Source organism: Ambystoma mexicanum, chromosome 8, assembly GCF_040938575.1.
Source record: "Ambystoma mexicanum isolate Mex_15411 chromosome 8, UKY_AmexF1_1, whole genome shotgun sequence".
NCBI lineage: Eukaryota > Metazoa > Chordata > Amphibia > Caudata > Ambystomatidae > Ambystoma > Ambystoma mexicanum.
The window spans coordinates 1,570,522,802-1,570,542,868 of record NC_090929.1 but is presented as its reverse complement, the minus strand read 5'-3'; the positions used below and the strand labels follow the sequence as shown (position 1 = coordinate 1,570,542,868).

The 20,067-nt window shown below is 40.8% G+C and overlaps 1 protein-coding gene across 2 annotated transcripts in view; it reads right to left on the bottom strand.

The window, feature by feature from the left end:
* The window catches only part of RBM20 (RNA binding motif protein 20), a 1,237,556-nt gene that overhangs the window by 195,132 nt on the left and 1,022,357 nt on the right, over positions 1-20,067 (bottom strand). For both annotated transcript variants that reach the window (XM_069611772.1, XM_069611773.1), the window contains exons 8-10: positions 16,892-16,971; positions 13,042-13,726; positions 721-819 (exon numbers count right to left, since the gene is read on the bottom strand). In XM_069611772.1, coding sequence (XP_069467873.1) covers positions 721-819; positions 13,042-13,726; positions 16,892-16,971 — 864 coding nt within the window. The remainder of the gene's footprint in view (positions 1-720; positions 820-13,041; positions 13,727-16,891; positions 16,972-20,067) is intronic.

The window sequence follows — 20,067 nt, the reverse complement described above, 5'->3', positions numbered from 1 at the left end:
CAATATCATTTTGAGTATAGAAATAGGCCCTTTTTGTACACTACATTGCAAAGGAGTTGTGAAGGTGGGCTTCAGAGATGCTCGCTTCTTAACTCCCTTTTGTTGCTCCCAGCCCAAACCTTGCTTTGCTTCATTGAAGGGTAGGGCTTGCATTACCCTTCATTACAGGAGAAAAAGATTCAAAACGTTCACAATTTTTACCTCCACCTATTGGGGGGAGATAGAAATGTGACATAAATAATGAGGTATTTTAACTCATATGGTGGTAATTATTGCATGTCATATTACAATGCACTACGTCACACGGTAAACGTGCCATGCGCGTAATCAGGTAGGTGGCAAAGTTAGGAATTATTAGTAGTAATGCCTCTTTTTAGCATCATCTTAAACGTAGCTCAGTTTGGCATTGCTGCACTTGGCCACTATCTACATATCCTGAATGGAAAGAGCAAAGAGAGCTCCTGGGAGAACCACTTTTCATTGTTCTGGTTGGACAGGAAGAGAAGAAAGCAGCACTGGTGGGGATTGACAGGTGTGACTGGACACCAGTAGGGAAAATGGGAATAGGAAACTGTGCTGGTGGGAGTAAATGGAGGTGGAAGATAGAAACTCAGAATGCAGGAGTTTTCTGGCTAACAGGGCCTTGGTTCCAAGCTTTGTGGATGGAGGAGATGGGTGGTCCGATTACTACTGGTTAACAATATTTATTGAGTAAGTTACCTGAGTTTTACTTGAGGTTTTAGTTTCAGGACCATCTGTTTCTTTGAGTTTCTGACGTGACTCTGGGTTTTTCTTAGCTCTTTGCTTTTGTTTTTCAACCTAAAAGAAATATGGCAGAAAATGCATTAAATCAATTTCTATAATGAATTACCATACTATGCCAACATAACCATTACTGTTCTTTGAGATTAGTAGAATACTACCTGCACTGGCCGATACACCTATTTCCTTGATTTTTTCCCATGCCCTTCTTTTCTTTCTGAACTCAGTATTTATATGTACCTTCCAATTTGCCATTCATCTGCCTATTATTTACTTCATGGCACTAAATAGACTAGGAGCAATGCAGCATCTTCACATTGTTGTGCAGCTACATGCCTTTACCTTGAACCAGAGACATGGATCCGATGCAGGGCAGTCCGGAATGAATTTCACATAACGCACCCAATGAAAATATTCATTAGAAGGGTCAGACAACACTGAGCTCAACGCAGAATGCAAGCATGAAGGCTTGCATGGAAAAGCTGATCTCTAGAAAGGCATTCACTTTCAAAGGCGATGGTCAATATGATCCCCATCCGTGTTGCCTGTGGCGACAGCGTTTGCAAATAAAAATAGAGGAGCAAAATATGACATGGCTATCTAGGGAGCAGGCACAGGCAGCAGTACCAGAGACACTTACCTGCTCAACTGATGCCGGCTGGTGCTTTAGGAAAAAAAGCTGTAACAACCATAACTTTGGAAACGGATAATGTGTGCAACAGACAAGAGATAACCAATTGCATGTTTGTAACGGATATCTGGTACATACCTGTATGCCCCTTTATTATTATTTGTTTAGTTTCAAAGAAACTTTACAAAACACTAAAAACAGAAGAAAACACTGTATATTGAAAACATTATTCCATTAAAACAACCACAATATAACATACACAGTAAAAACATCATACATTTGCCAGGGATTTTCCTAGCCATCTACAACAAATTATTTTTTTAAAGGGACAACAGTTTCATTCTGACAGTTGGTTAGTTCTTGTTATACTATCTAGGCGTTTTTTTAATAATTAACCATAAATGATACATGGCAATATGTACTTTTTGGCTATCTGTATTGAGACAATAAGCCCAGAAATGATCACTCAATGTATTCATACTCATATACAAATGGTCCCAACCAGATCATATATTCTGGGCCCAAAGTCCTACATTCAGTAGAAATTTGTTTAGATATCTCTGGGTATAAGGTATTTTGACACACACGACAATATCTGTCTTTTTTGAGGAGGCCAAGCTGTGGCCCTATTACAGTGAGTAATTGTAACTGATTTATCCTCAGCCTTAGCCGAAATGCCCGCATTGCCAAATTTGGGCATTGTTGAGGCAGGCTTCAGGCTGGAGGTAACTATGAGCAACATCTATCATACAGACTTAACTCTGGAGAGACTCTATATGCCTGTAATTAGCCACCCAGTCCCATTGGCTTACTTTTGTTGAAAAAACCCTGTTCAATGCTACATAGGATGTACCCCTGGTATATTCCGGGTACCATCCTAAGTTATTAAACAGGTCATTCACCAACATGCCAAAACGATCTTTGCCCTTTACTGGAGCAGCCAATAAACTGAGAAGTTGGCATCTAGGATGTGTATGGGTTTTAATGTATAACAAACCACGTCTTCTCAACAATACTCCTTTAAGATAGTTCAGGGCAAATTCCAATCTTATATACTGTATTGTAGCCGATGGCTTAAGTCTCAGCATTTTCTTCCATAAGCTGCCCTCCAAAAAGCTCCCTAACCAAGAAATATCAGTCATGGCCAATGCTTCTAACCCATAGAGAACTGTTGGACAGAAACTTTGTTTATACAAGGATATAATTCCCTCCAGGGAATACCCAGCAGTATCCCTGGCACATTTCCAAATTGAGCAGATCATCCTACGGGCTCTAGCCTTTTTCATTTCCACAATTCTCCTACAGGATATAGTGCTATCAATATCTAACCCCAACTATGTATATACATCCACAAATTCAATTATTCCCAGGTCACTTTTAAGTATAGGTCTTTTAGCCTTCTTTGCCGATACGGCCAAGACTTTAGTCTTGTCCATGTTTATGGTTAAATTATTTAGGACTGCATATTTACAGAGTACCATAAACATTGCTTTAACCCCCGAGAAGGAGTAGTTTAAGAAGACAAGGCCGTCCGCATATCGTCAGGGCAGGGGACTACCCCCTACCCTTGGAAAACGCCCCACCTCTGTGTGCAACCAGTCTGCAGCATCGGCCATATACAGATTATACAGGGTTTGCACCAAGGTGCAGCACTGTTTAACACCTTTCCAGGTTTCTACCATCTCCGTAGTCACACCATTATCAGTGAGTCTAACCGCCGCCTTGGTGGATAGGTGCAAACCTTGCAGTACACTAATAAGCCAAGCAGGGCAACCAGCCTTAGTAGGTTTCTCCCAGAGTCTGGGCCGATCAACCGTATCAAACGTGGCTTTAAAGTGAACGAAAATAATATATAGTGTCTGGGTACCAGAGTCCAAAGTGCCACGTATAAAATGGTCTAATACCCTGATGTTGTGGCTTATAACAGAGCCAGCCTGAAAACCAGTTTGGGTGAAATGTAAGATCTTGCACCGCAGCAAGTACCCTGAAGTACCGCTTGGCCACTCACTCTTTGTCTCGTGGATTCAAGAGGACTGCTGTTTTTTGTGTTTCCGTGGTCCAGGACTTATAATTCATTGTGGACTGTATTAACCAGCAGGTGATTACTGCCGTGCTCAATTAAGGAGCGACATATGCTCTTCTGGATACACATTATAACTTTGTTTTCCTTGTTTGTTTAGGCTTTGTGTGCTTTTCAGCCGACACGCCCTTCAGAAGGCGTGTATAAAATCAGGAAGGTGCGCGCACCGCCCTCTATGCAAGCTTACACACTTAAATCAAATATGCCAGACTTGGCAGCACTTACGTTGACTCCAGTAGCCAATTCAGCTAAACTTCCAGCGAAAACGAAACGGCATCCTCACGAAAATCCATCACACTTACGCCCGTACCACAGCCGTCATCTTCTACGAAGGACATAAGATCCTTTTGCGCCAGGCCGAATCCCACCGATCACCCAGTCAAGGATGTACAAAATAATGTTGACCTTGGCCCAAACCTGGCCAAGCGTATTACTGAAATAAGTATGCCAACAACAGAACCATCGATGCATTCCCCGGAATCCACACTGGATAAAGAGAAACGCGACAGTGAATTACAAACTGCACCGAACACAGAAGTCGAAATAAATCTTCAAAATGTAAATCATGCCGTCTCAGATAACACCTTATTGCATTCAGTGAAATCACTGATCATTACAAAAATGCAAAAGCCCCAGTTAGCATGTATGGACGAAATTACAGAAAGTGACAAAGTTTTCTCTAATGTTTCAATTCATGCTAGTACCAGAAAAATTACGACCTCCTCAATCACTATTTCTCTGGATTATAATGCACGCTGTTCTATGGATTCTAGCATTTCTGTTGCTGCTTTTTATTTACAACCAACTCCAAGGCGACGTCAACCGTCTACAGAGAATATGCCAGGACAACCTAGCGTTGTTCTAATTGAAATTACTCTTCATGCGGTGAGCACCACCATCAAAAGCCTATATAAGCTTTTTGAATCGCTTGAGGCAAAACTCAACACCCAATCAGCTCAAATTCAAAGAATAGTGGATTGGATTGATAAAAATTCTTGTCTATCAAACTCAGCAAATCCAACGCTTCAGCAAATAGCACCTAGCATTGCGACTATTCAGCTTGCACAAAACACTGTAGAAGGTGCCACTCCATCTGCCTTGCCGATTTTTACACAAATCATCCGTCCAGTCGAATGACGAAATGCAGCAGTCACCGTACTGGACTCATCGTGGATCAGTTTAGAGAAAGAAACAAGTGTTATATCCTCACCATTGAATAAAGAAATCTATGACGTCTTTCATCAACGGCCTCACTCCAAAGGTCACCCAAGACACTTAATTTCAAAACCATATCAGAATATCACAAAGGCAAAGAGAAGCTTGAAGGGTAAAACCCGAACACCCGCAATAGATTTTACGCAACCAGTCCCAGTAAACAATCAGCCTATTGCAACCCAAAATGTGGCTCTGGCAGAAAACGTGTCATTACCAAGATGCCAAAACATACTTGTACTAAATGACCAATCTCTATTAAATTGGAGGCCACCAGTTCATTCACCATTGGATCAACTTGTGGAAATCGCAGAGAATGCAGAAGTTGAGTCACCTAATGCTACAAAGGTCAATGTTTTACCATTTAAGGCCACGATTCTTCAGCTGCCAGCACCTTCCATAAAACCTTCATCAGAATCACAAGTACCACCAACGGTAGATGATCGTACGGACTTCATTAAAGCAGCAGTTGACGCCTATCTACGGCAGCGATTAAATGATGCACCCTTGTTAACCAACACGCACCCCACCTTTGTCAAAGATTTGCAATCAAATAACAGAGTGGATCACGCAAACTATGCAAAAACTATTACGCAAGATCAGAATCCATTCTACAAAGTCTTTAACCTTACAACAACAATCCAACATGTGGGCGTCCCGCACCCGTTATCATCCAAACAGAGTCGGTGATGCAAATATTTTGCACACAATGGAGAAACATACACATGGCAATTCAAGATCAGATGTTATCGCAAAAATCTCTAAGACTGAACATAAAATAAAAAACTTTGCAAATTATCACACGCTGATACTTAAATGCTGTGATGATCCATATGAAAAGTACGATCTTTGCAGAAGTATTATTCTGAATATCTTTAATGAAGTACATCAATTAGAAGATATTTCTTCTGCTGACGCTGATCAGGTTGAATTTTTATGTGATAACAATTTATCCATCGTACGCCTGTGGATCAAGCCTGGATTAGTACTGAATACTCTTTGGAAGGCCAAAATGATATTGTTTGAGATGGATTTCCTTGTGGCCCAAGATCCTGAATGATTAGAGCAGCAGCTTAAGAATTCAACATCTGTAGGAAACCAGCCCCAACCAATCCAAAAGACTCAACAAAATTGCCAGTGTGCCTTCTATGATCTTCGACAACAAACATAACCACCACCTGACCTGCACAAGAAAAACATCTCCCTACTTAGTTGGAATTCCAGAGGGAGCCTTCAACTGCAATCAACTGCAAACAAAGACCTTAATGAATTTGAAATCGTAGCCCACCAGGAAACATGGATGACAAATTCTCCGATTTGGGATGACCATGAGATCTCCCTGGTACCTGCAATACCTACAGTTAAGGGTCGAGCTAATAGCGGGCCTGTTGGTTGCAATTAAAACTATTGCAGGTCTTAGACTGCACCCTTGGATGTCACCAAACAATTGTATACAACTGGTACAAATATCACATGGCAATCAAGATTTGGCTCTGATCAACTTATATAGAAATCCAGCGGCCATCGCTGAAAATATCTTCTATACAGACCTTTCTACCGTACTTGAAACAATAGCAAAAATGAATAACATCATGGCAACCATAGTAGTAGGGGGTTTTAACCTCAAAAGCATGGATTCTGTCAAAAGGTTTGATTACCAAGGTATCGTAAGATTGAAAAGTTTCTTGGAGGATGGATGTCTGCGAATGGCTAATGGATCACTTCCAGGAGATATTCCGGCTCTGCCAACATGGGAGAGAGGAAATTCCAAAAGCATTATCGATTATATTTCCTCTCGGAAGATCTATTCATGAGAGCTACAAAATTTGAAGTCTTAAAACAGACCACTAGTGATCACCACATGTTAACTCTAACTTGGATGTGGGGTGAAGACTCTCTTATACATCGACAACAATGGATGCCAATGAATTTAATCATCAACAATGCAAAAACCCATTTTTGGTGGACAACTGACAAATTGGAAATGCTTAAATGCCATACAAAACTATCAGTGTGACCCCAATTTTGAGTCCTATGTAGGTACTTCGGAGCCTTTTAGAACCAACAATGTAATTAATTTACAATCCGTTTGTGCAATGACTCATCGTCATACTTATGATTCTCATCTCCAACAAATGAAAGCAAACTGCAGGAAGGCATTAAGATCCGTCACCAAACTGCTGTACGATGGAAGAAAAAAAGCCAGATAATCTATTAAATGCGAATATAGAAATTGGACCCGTGCTTATAAGGCAAATATGTTTCAAAAGGATAGCAAGACTTTCACGTCATCAATTGCTGGAAAAAGTGGCTCCCAAATTTGGATGTTGTTAAATGAAAGAACAGGCCAAAAACAAGGGGACACGCAGCTAAATGGTGTTTCTGAATCCGCCTGGGTAACTAATTTCTCTACACTATATCAAGATGAAACATTTGCAACTTACAATTATTCTATGCAATCCGCCTCACCATGGAGGCTGGTTTGCTTGGAGGAGATTATTGCAGATCTCATCATTAAATCCTCAAGTTCATGGGCAGCAGGTCCTGATGGCCTCACAAATTTCATGCTAAAAGAACATCCAGAGCAATGGGCCATCATTCTGAACAACATCTTTCAACACATCCTTCAAACTCAAAAGATCCCAAGTTCATGGCGTACATCTCTCATCATCCCCATCTTTAAAAAAGGCGATCGAGGACTAACGTCTAACTACCGTCCAATTGCGCTCCTCAATACGCCGGGTAAAATCTTTACATGCTTAGTTCTCCGTGATTTCAATCGATGGGTAGATGAGGACAAGCAACGAGACCCCAATCAAACAGGTTTCGTCGCAGGCATGGGGTCAGCGATAAACCATTTCACACTGAATGCTCTGAAGAAACAAGCACATAATTCTAAAGTCCCAATTTACTTTGCTTTTATTGACCTGAAAGCTCCGTTTGACTCTTTATCGAGGGTCAAATCAATGGACAAACTCACTGGGGCACATTGCCCATCAAGTTTGGTCGATATTATTTACCAACTGCATTTTTTAACATCGATTCAGATTAGACTTTCAATGGCTGGACTCCTGTCATTAGCAATATGTACTGCAAGAGGGCTGAAGCAAGGCTATATACTTGCTTCGGCCCTCTTCAACTTTTTCATTCATAATGTGAGACTCTCTTTCATGAATATTGTTTCTGACTATGTGGCGGTTCAAGCTCTTTGGTACGCCGATGATCTAGTCTTAATAGCTAAAACCCGATTGGGCTCCAGAGACTTATTGCGGCTCTTACGCAGTATTTCGACGACAATGAGCTTGTCATCAATTTAGAGAAATCTCAAGTTGTTATGTATGTACCTAAATGTTCATCTAGAAATAAAATGGAATGGAAAGTCAAAAATGTTAATCTAGAAATTGTTCCGAATTACATCTACTTGGGTCTGGCCTTTGATGGTAACCCTGCTGCCCAATCACAGATGACTATCATTGAAAACAAGCTGACACCTGCCATATCTCAGACCTAATTAATCTTACATAAATTTGGTACATTTTTCATTTGGCCAGCAGTAGTCTGCTGGCGTCAGAACATATCCCTACATTGTTATATGGGCTGGAATCAACCTCCATCATTAAAAGCAATTTTCTTAACAAACTTGAAGTCAAATATTGGCGCAAAATTCTAAGTGTCCCTCAGTCCACTCCGGGACCTTGGCTGAGATACGAGGTAGGACTCATATCATTACAAGCGAAAAACCATTGGCAATTATGTGCCTTATTTCGTAAATGTTTGAAATATTGCAAGTCTGACTATACTTGCTAATTACATGTTTACAACTAAACATCAATTTGTACAAGAGTAGCTTAGAAATGTTACTGAAATAATGGCAATTGCTGATGTAACATTAGAAATGTTGGTTTCCGACCCGGATAGAGCAAAAAAAAAAAACCTTTTTACAAGACTGGGTTAATACTTGTTCCATATGTTTAACTTATAAACATTCCAATCAACAACTTTTTGGTGAAAGGAAACTGGGTACCGTAGAACGATATTTGTGTAAGGCTCCTAATCCCCACATACGTACTGCCATCTTAAGGTTACGCTTAAATTTATGGCCCACTCGTGATCTTGTGGCCCAGCGAAAACTGATTGGTCAGGATGAAAATCAAGGTCGTTTTTGTGTCAGTGCTTTAAACAAAGAAACCTTTGAACATCTGGTTACAGATTGTATCGCGTTTTCTGATGTGAGAATGAAATACTTTGCTAATCATATAGCCAAAATTGCAAGTGTACCGCCTGAGCATAGATGGGCTACGATAATTGCAACAACTAACATGAGTATACGAATAGCGACTATCCATTTTCTTAATGCTTTGAATCTATCCGATGAGCACAACACTATTGATTTGTGAATAACGTTGGGCAATTTATATTTGTACTTTGTTGTGTTTTGTTACATTATTGTAAGATCAGAAGTGTTTCTCTGTACTTGCGTTTTTTGTTGCTTCTTAATTTACTAAGTATGTTTTATATACATTCTTAATGATGTTTTATATCAATTGTAAAGATGAGAAATCAGCTAAATCAATAAATAAAAAAAGATCTTGGATTCCTCAACCCACTGATTCAATGCCTCAGAATAAAGGTCGAAAAGATCTTCCCCGTCACGTCTAATAGTGACAATAATCTATAGTTCTCTGGGATCATCATGTCGCCTTTTTTGTAAACAGGTAAAAGAACAGCATTGTGCCGTGAGTCAGGTATATGCTGATTTTGACAGACCTTTTCGAATAAAGCCCACAAGACAACAGCCCACAGGTCCGGGTTCCTCTTTAAGACAATATTAGCCAACCCATTAGGACCTGGGGCTCTCGAGTTTCTTAGCTTAAGGATTGCTTCTTTTACGGACTCAATAGTGAAGGAGAGTGGCCAGCCCCCATCCACCATAGCCGGCATAATAATTTGTATCGGATCCCCACCTCTGTTCTTTAGATAGGTCTTCCAAATGTGACCTTGTATGGGGTTAACTACATGCTCTCTAACATCCTCTTTAGGTATGCCCCTTTAGCATTGGAAAATTACTTTCTGAATCACTAACATGTGCATCCTCAAGAAGCTTTGCACCTATGCCAAGACAGAAGGTTTTTGATATACCTGAGAAATGTCATACATAGGAATCCTAAATGTACTACCCACCCATTGCCCTTCTGGCCACTGTCTTCTTCCTAGCACTGTCTCTATGATTCTCTGATTTCTGCGCCCAAAATATCCCTTCAGTCACTCATTTCCTTCGTCCAAAGGGCACACAAAACCCAGACTGGGCTTTCAGCACAAGCAACATGATTAACTTGAGATCAATGTGCATGTTGTGGAACTGATTAATGAAGCATGTTCACAAAAGCTTAGAGAAAAAAAAGGCGTATTACACACATTCATAAAAGTGTGGGTTGAGAATGTCACACAAGTGCTTGCTACAGCGATTAGCAAGCATGACAGATAGCACTAACATATGTATTTATGACTATCCAGCAATGCATTTGCCATTTCCAAGCGTGCAATGCTGTAAAATCTGAAGTACCAGGGAAAGGGTTTAGGTCTTAGAACAATGCATCAGTGGTGTCAGACCCTTCCAGTCGTGCCTTCTGTGATTCCATCTGCCACTTACCCCGGTCATGCTAAAACTGTAATAGCCATTGTTGTGGTACGTATTCATGTTCTCGTGGCCATTTTCCAGATGTGCCAGTAAGCAGAAGGGAAACTCACGCAGGCCTTGCAAGACAGTTCACATGGCCTGAACAAGTCACTTATGATTATGCACAGATTAACCAGACAAAGCCTTTGCACATTCTTCTGCTGCCCAGCGCTCTCTACACCCAGAAGGATCTGAGTTAAAGTAGATGTTCACAACTTTTAAATCTACCTTTATGGCTGAAAAGGATAGTCCATGCATAATTACTGTATTTGCTGAACATCTTTCTAGTTTGTCGTTCTCAATAGGATTATATAGAAAAATATTTGTTCACAAAACTCTGTTTGCAACAAAAAGGTGATAAGAGCAAATCAGAAACAAAAATTCAAAATTCAAATGTAAGACATTAAAATTGCATAGAAGTCTTCGACATCATAAAAAACTGCTTTTACAAATTCATGAACATCATGAGTAAAAGGTAATCATTATAGTTCAACACAAGTGAACCAGTGCAGGACCTAATGTTATTTAAAATAAACCCTTTAGTTAGTTCCTTCTCAAATGAACACAAGTACGGCTAATTAACAACAAATGAACAAGATCTTTATCAAAGCCAAAACCCCAAGATCATTTCTTGATAGGGCCCATCCATTTCATCCGAGCCTAGAGGAGGAGAACATTTAAAACAATAATTAATACAGATCTAGCACACTCTGGGGGCCTAATATCACGTCTATTTCCTCTGGCTTCAAAGTGAGCATGTATCATTGAGTAGTATTTCAAAGCAGATCACGTTTTAATGAGTAACATCTCAGGCTGATTCTCCAATTGAATAGCTCTTCGTCTAAGCATTACCGTAAGCTGCCCAGGCATGAGCAGATCAAATAAAGAAATGCATTAAAAACCCCACTTTAATAGGAATGCACTACTTTCGGAATACCAAAGAAACGTATCCTTGAGCGGGGAAGTTACAATCTCCACTAACGCACAATAACTGTTAGGGTTCATATTAAAACCAACTTCAGTTTTCAAAAATATCCTGCAAACCTTACCTGGGCTTGCACCATTATACTGCAAACTCCCAGTTCCAACCTTAAAGCTTCACATGGATGGAGTGCCCAGGGGAAGCCCAGTCACTTTCCTGAAATCAATAGGATTGCACCTGCACCCCACTTAGGACAGTAAGGTTTAGTAAAAAAAGGTATTTATTCCCTAAATTCCACGTTGCTCACTCTTTAAGTATGATATCTATTTTCGAAACCATGTACCGTTATAAGTAGGGCAAAATTATACAAAAAGAGTGTCTTCCTAGATTATGTACTTCCCTGGCAAGAGGTTTTAGTGCAATGTCAGAAAATAAATGAAGTATTTCAAAATGTCAGGATCACTAGATGCCCTCTCGCTTATTGTGTGAGTAACCACAGTGATTATTTATTTAGCAAGGGAGAAAGTGGGGAGGAGTACCGTAGTGGTGTCGCAGTGCCTGGTGCAAATGTTGGTAAATGTGATATTATATCACGCATGTGCACCAATGCTGGGATGTCATATTTTGTAAATGTATCCACAGGTCCAGCAGTGCACAGCACAGTAATGAAGCATCAGCTGGCACTCCCTGCCTTTACAGTGCAGAGAGGAGTCCTAAGTAGGGCTGTGGAGACCCTTTCTGCAGATGTTCACGTGGGCGAAGTCCCTCTGCCAAAATCCCCTCCGGCTAGAATGTAAAAAACAGGGAAAAGTGGAAGGGTATTATTTGCATCAAGGTTTCCAAATTAGCTTCACATTAGAACACAATGAAACCGAGAATGAGGGGGGCCCAACTGGCACCAAATCGAAAACTTGATTCAACCCAGAATTATAAGTCATCAAAACTCTGTGCCACATAGAAGTCTTAAAGAGACAATTATCAAATTAAATGCCAGCTCTATTGTAAAGAGCAATTAACCATCAATGGCTATACAGTGTCCCAACATTGGTACAAAATGGAATAATTGCAAGCTAAGCAGGTTTGCTGCAATGATAAATAACTTTTTCCATTTAGAGCATGTGCCAGAGAGTGGCCCACTTTGGTAGTGACAGAAAGGCATTGCTAGCTGACATATCCTTGGTGGATCACACAAAATGCATTTTCTGATTCCAGTACTTTTTCCAGTAAGCGAGCCCACACTACCAAAAACTAGTCAACGAACAAAAACTAACATCACATTTTTTTAGTAGTAGCTAGTGCCCTGCCATGTGCTACTGGGGTAGAGGGAGAATAGCTCACCGTCAACGCGTTTGTCTTCCCATAGCACCACAGGTTCAAATCCCGGTCTCGCATTTAGAAACTGGCCTACAGTTATAAAAGAACAATTTTAATTATAATTATCTACCCCAGGGCCAATGCATAGAACAAAAGTGTAATTTGAACTATCCTTTTCCTTCGATTGCCCCACAAGATCAGGTGCTGAAGTCACAGCAGCAGAGCAGTACCATTCCATAGCACATCATCCTTTAGGATGGGGAAGCTGCGTGGGTCCGCCCACGCATCTGATAATTAAGAAGAAGAAGGAGTACCATTGCATAAGCTGGACAAACATGTTACTTGCATACTATAAATAAATATCAATGGAGAATAATAAACTCCAGCACTCGTGTTAATTTCTCCCTTTAATACATCTGTTATCTCAATCTATCACACATTACCTCATTCTCGGTCTCCTCCTTGACTCCCTCTCCTTTCACTTCTTTGCTGTCTTGGCCTTTATCTGCTTTCCTGTTTCTGCTTTTGTCCCCACTGGGTTTTTGTCGTAAACCTTCAGGTGTTTTGCTTGACCTTCGATCAGACTCGTCATCCTTGCTTGCATCCCCACTGTGGGAACCTCTACCTTCTCTCAACCTTCCGTCTTCCTTCTTTTTCAATTTTGCTAGTGCTTCGTGGGCCTGTTGCTTTGAGTATTTGTCAGATTTGGGCCTGTTCTCTTTCCTGTGGTAGTCATCATCCCTGTTTTTATGTCCTGAGGAATAGTTGGTGCCTCCCGGGGAGCTGTGCTTTGAGTGTTTTTCCCGGTGCCCTCTGGATCCTTCCATTCGGTCGTCCATCTCTTGCTTGTCCAGCTGCCGTGCGTGATGTTTCCTCTCATGAACCCACAGGTCTGTCCTGTCCCTCTTCTCCTCACCATTTTCCCTGCGGGTCCCGGCGTCCTTATCTTCCTCCCGCCTAGAGTAGGATGGGTGATCCCATGGCTCTCGTCCAGTGCCCCAATCTGCTCTTGATGTGACGAGCGGACTGTGAGACGAGCTGCAAGACGTGAAGCTTGGGGGGTGAGATGGTGGAGACAGAGACCGGCTCACTGGGCTGCGAGACCTTGTCCTTTCAGTTCTGTGCATGCTGCAGGAAAGAGCACAATCATGAATTACCTTTTTCAAGCATTGGTAAAGCATGTGTTTTACATGGTTGACAAATTATAACGAGTTTAACTATAAATCCAGATCAATTCATAGTTTATAATAGTTTAACTTCTGATAAAAACGGACAGCAGTAAAGTTATGACATCAAAAGTAGTGATGCTAAATATCGCCCCTAATTTGATACTACAACTTTGCTTAAGCGACCCCCTAAAATGACAATGCAGTGCTTGTTTCCATTAACCCCTTTCCTTTCCACTGGCAGGCACTTGTGTGCTTTGCAAACAATGCACAAACTGAGTCACATTGTGTCAAGCAGCTTATCCTAAACTGAAAGCCCCTGTTTCCGTAGGGGGTTTGTATTTTGTGATGCTTCGATTTCCTCCTCAGATGAATACAATATGTGGTCTTGCACCACGCACAGCTGCTACTTGAGGGTGGTTAGCGGGATTAAGAGGGAGAAGAGCAAGAGAGCTTTTATGTGTTGTTGGCAACTTCTGTTCGGAAAAACTGGCCACTGAGCATTGGTGCGTTTTTGGTTGGTTGCCGTCATGTGGTGTTGGGGTATGATTGTGTATGGGTGCTTTGTGTGTGCTTGTGATTGGTTTCATGTTGGGTGTTGTGAAGTGTGTGCGGTTTGTGGTGCAGTAGAGGAAGGGTTATGTTTAGTTTAGAGTTTGAGGGTGAGCATGCAGAATATAGAGTTTTTAGTACGGTTACTTTAACCGATACATAAACGGTCATACCACGACATTTGTTGATAGTGTTATCAAGGGATAACTATGATTTACGCGCATTTAGATACTTTTAATGAGGCCTAACTATAAGTGTTAGGAGCTGTTTGCAATTCGTCAAGTGACCCATGTATTGCGCATTTCCAACTGTTGTGCTATTTTTCTGGTGGGGTTTGACTGGCATGAAATGCTGTTTTGAGGAATTCCCCTGAAACAAAACAGACAGTTGTTTTGTATTTTGGCATGTGAGGTGCAAACAATTTAAAGTTGAAAGAGGTTGACATACATTTCTGGAAAAGAGCAACATTATTATTTCGTGCTAAATATTTGAATCCTGAAGCCTTAAAGGGCCTGATTCACGAAGTGTTTATTAATGGGATTGCACCATTGTAAAACGCTTTTAAACTGATGTTCTGATGAACATATATGACGTGATTTGATTTCTGTTGCTAGACATGTTCAGTAACATATTCACGTTTGGCCATCGCTTTGTCTTGCAAAGTTGTGACCATACAGAGAATATTTTAAGAAAGGGCGTTTCAATGTAAATTGAAGACATGCTATTCACAACAATATTTGAGTATAAAATGCAAATTAAATATCAACCAAAATGTCCAGCAGATTATAAAGGTCCTCATTCCAAATTTTGTGGTAATTCGGTTGAATTCCGCCAAATTACCTTCAAAATCAGTTACCGTTACAGCCACTTGGTCCTGTGGGGTTACCACAGGATTACAAATAGTGGTAAGACTGTGTTATTCCCCATTTTTTGGCGTCCACAGGACTCCATGGGGATTTTGGTGGAATTACTGCTGCAGTAATTCTGCTGATTTTTGGCATTAAAGTGGAGGATTTACCTTCTGTATGTAAATCAAATCCTCCACTTCAACGCCAAACCCATGATTTGGCGGAGCAGTAAAAATGGCAGTAATTCCATTACCACCAAAAAAAGTGGCAGTAACAGAATTACCAACTTTTTACAGCTCTGCAAAACTCGGAATGAGGCCCAAAGTACACTCCATATAGCTCCTTACGTCCTTTATGAAGACATGTCCTACCTCAGCCAAGCTTTACTGCCCCAACTATGACAAAATGAAAGACATGTATACATCACAAATGCCAACATGTATTTAGGTTTTCCATGCGTCTGCCTTAAAAGTGTGATTGAACATACTCAAGCGAAGTTGCAGCACAATTCTTGACACAAGCTCCTCCTGTTACACTAATATCTATACACACACACGTGTTAAAGGTTAAAATTATGAACCACGTTGAATAAACATTTTCCAGTTTCCAAAAAGGGATAACATTGATTTCGCACTCTTTGTGCAATTCTGTAACCAAGTAATGGAGTGAAACGAAACAACATTTGACAGTTTATTTAACGGCATGTAAGGCACATGTTTGCAACTTAATCATCAGAGAATGGATAAAGCAGACAGCAGTAATCTCTCAGAGCTATGAAGGAATATGGCAAAAATGTGTTATACAAAAGGCACATGCAGCAGAATCCTTTTCCTTGATATTTAAGTAGCACTTCATTGTGTGTTACCTAATATTAGGACATGTGTATTTCTACTTGTAGACCCTGCTGTCTGTTGTACTGGCACAGTGCCAGAGAGTTGGACAAGAATCACAACGAGCAGTATATTGTTTGTGTTGAATTATTTAATTGGAATATTATGTATTTTTATTATCACTTAGTATAATAACCTATACACTATAAGGGGCAACAAATATGACATAACCATAAGTATATTGACCAAATGAGGTAATAATCTTTATTTAGGAATGTTGATAGGGGATTGGCATGTTTTGCATTAGTAATATTCTGTGTGGTATTTAGAATATGCTAACTATTATTACTGAATGCGGTAACCTGAAGGCTCCACGAGTATCAAGGGTTCATGGCTGCTAGGACAGTAAAACCATTAAGACATGTTGTGCTTCTGAAAAATAGCATGTAGTAGTTCAGAAACACCCCTTGTCTGGTTTTGGAAAAATAAAAAATCATGCATGTTTGAGTGATGGAAATGCATATAGGTCAGCCGTGGTTTATACCGCTTCTGACCCATGGACAAAATGCAAAGAAGAGTTATTAATGACCTGTCTATGCACAGGAGGGGATAACAATATGATCGTCTAAGAATTGCGAGTCTCCATCATCTCTCTGCCATACAATGTGCTGGTGTAGGAGGTAAATATGAAGCTACTACTTTGGAAGTATTACACCTCGGAATAATGAGGTATTTACGCTTGGTTTGTGCAGATTCTGTTACCAGGGATTCGGCTATCCATGCAAAAGCTTTCAAACACCTGGGTGGCACCTGTGCCATTGCAGCCCAGTTCTCCAGTGGCACTGCTCCGTTAGGGCTAGTCACTCAATTCCCCAGTTTGATGGATCGCTCACTCACCTGTCTGAATCCCGGAAAATATCTTTTTCCTTCTGTGAGTGGATGTCGTAGATAATGGCTTCAACATCTTTTCCGGGTTTCTAAACAGAAATGAAAATTCCTTTTAACAATGGTGCTCTAATAGTTCAGCTGAGGCGCCCAACAGCGGTGTAGACCATTATGTAAAATGTGTTGCACCTCAATAAGAGCTACTACTTCCCCATCACTTCTTGGTACATTTTTATTAAGAATGAAATACTATATAATTACGGGAAATGCTGAAAGAAAAGGTAGTGTCATTTTTTCACAAAAATGGTTTTGCTTTGTTCCACAAAAGAGGTATATCTTACATGGTTTATCTGCCTGCCACAGATCACTCGCATGAGATTGTAAAGAGTAACAAAGTAGCACTTTGCATACACCACATGTCCTCAAGCAGGCTCCCATTTCATGCATTTGGTACGTGTCACCTGACTTTACTTAATTAGCACACAACAGACACAAATATACCAGGAGCTGGAGTAGTAGGGGTGAATGTGTAAGAAATGCTTATTTAGAAGCATGTTATCCAAGGATGAACTACTTTTGTCTATCATGAGTTGCTGTTCAGTGAGATGGGTATACGTAATGCATGAACTGGAAACAATGATGGATGGAGAGTGCAGGGATGAAAAGTCATATACACTTTAATACCCAATCAAGAAGCACATGGATCAAACAAGAGATAACATAAAATGAAGAGTTAGGGAGTATTGTGCAAAGTCTGGTGTAAATCATTGAACTAGAAGGAAAATAAAGGGTTAGTGAGTATTCACCAATCTACAAAGAAAATGCCATATCAATAAATATTTCAAGCTATACAATAGCGGGTAAAAGTTAAGAAAAGGGGTTTGCTGGAAGAAAGGAAACTGATCCAGGGGATCAGGAGTTATCAAAGTTAAGGCATTTCGATGTAAACAATTATACAAGATACAAATGAAAGAAATACTAGAAGTGATGAGCACAATTTAAAAAATAATTTCAATTTTACCCAATGAGAAAACATTTTACCTCACGGTACGATAAACTAATCAGACCAGAAAATAATATAGAAGAAACTAAATATCTTAAGGAAGGGCTAAAGAGATCAGCAGCAAAATAGCAGCAAAATATTAAACAATAATCGACAAGAGCAATACCTTTACACAAATGCTCCAAGTCCATAAATGTGCAGCAAAGTCAGTATTGCATTCAATGCCAATCAGACTAGTTATTAAGCAAACTGGATGAAATACACAATTATGAACAGTGCAAGCACACTGTAGGACATTTGTTGTTTTCACTGAACAGGTTAACCTTGCACTGATGGGAAAATGGATGAGCAGAAATTGGCTCAAGCTGAATGGCGACCAGACCGAGGTGTTAGTGGTGAACCCTCCATCTGCCGCCACTCTTTGGACCCCATGTTCTGGCTTTCGACTCTTTGCCCTTTTTCTACCACTGTCTTGGTTCTGAAGGATCTAGGAGTTAAAATCTCTTCCACATTGTCTGCTGAGAATCAGGTTAGTGTGGTGTGCCAGAAAGGCCATTTCCAACGTAAACTCCTCTGCAAGGTTCTTCCCTTTATACCCTGCAATTCAGAGCTGGAGTAAGTAGTTGCTTCACTTGTTTTATCTGCGTTGCATTATTGCAATGCTTTCTTTTTGGGGCAGCCGGCCTACCTGATTCATCGTCTTCAAGTTCTGCAGAATTCTTCAGCAAGGCTGGCCACTTCGTCTCCTCGTTTTGTCCATACCTCCCTGATCCTCTGTCACCTGCTTTGGCTTCCTGTGGATAAGCAGATTTCTTTTAAGTCCCTTTTCCTGGTGCACCAGGCCTACTATGGGATTGGTGCAGAATATGGAAATGGTGTCACTACATTAATGCCGCAGCCTTGCGCTCGGCCCAGGCCTGCTTAGTTGTGATCCCTCGCGCCACGTATGCACGGATTGGTGGCTCTGCTTCATCTATCGCCACTACCAAGCTGTGGAATTCTCTTCCGCTGCTGCTTTGCATTACTGAAGATCATTTGTCTTTTTGGTGTTCCTTGAAAACGTATCTGTTCTAATTTGTTCCGTTTCCGGTAGTCCTCTGTCCTAGTGCTGCTTAAGCGCCAAGATGCCCTTGGACAAATGTTCGCTCTATAAGTATTCATAACATAACATTGATGCAGATCAGCCGGGAATTAATATTACAAATGGTCACTTAAACACCATCGATGAAAGAAGGTTGTTCAGCTTGTTCATTACTCCATGGAAAAAATAATAGCCTACGAGTAAGTACAAAGACTGTTTTTCAAGTAACCCAAGCTGTGAAAGCAATTCATAAAGCGCAGAGAGTTGGAGAAGATCATGAAGAAAATAAAGATGTGAAAGACTCCACGTTGATTGAGCTTAATGAACGAACTGGGTTAATTCAAAAGGAATTGATGTTAACTTTTAATTATAGGATGCTGAGCCAAAGCAAGTAATTAAAGAAACATGTACATTAGTAAAAGGGAATAAATGACCCACACCAATTGAAGAATCATTAAAAGAGTGGGACATTCGATGTAGAAACTGCACCTAAAGATCTTAGTTGATCAAAAGTAGATGACCATAGGCTAGAAGGATGATCCCTGTGGCGCTGGGCATTGAGAGCGCTGCCAATTTGAAGAGGAAAAGTAAACAAAAACAGCGAGGGGCTCTGATTAATTGGTTTGGCACACAGCCTCTTGCAGTTGTTTCCATTTCCTTTTGCATTAAAGAGAGGGCACTGGCACTTCTGCAATAACCAATGTGCTGGCCCGACAAGGTCCAATTATGAACAGTGTGGCCTAGATAGGGTGTACCTTGTGTTGGCAAAGAGAGTGGTCAGAGGGACGGGAAGTTTGTGTTTACCCACCAAGCACATCCTTATGGTACCAAGTTGCAAAGATAGCCAGGGCTGCAGCTTTGCAGCTGTGCCCTACCACCAGCACCATAAATATAGTTCAGTCCCTGACTTCCCACTCCCCATCCTGGCCCTTTGCTTCGGGGCTAAGCTTCCCCACCCCCCACACACTTTACAAGGTCGAGCACTCCTTGAACTCAAGCACAGACGATGTGTAATGTTGAAAAGGTAATTAACCTGTAACAATGGCAGGCCAGCAATAGGCCAGAAATCCACTAGTCTCACAAAGACGCAGAAAGACCTGCATT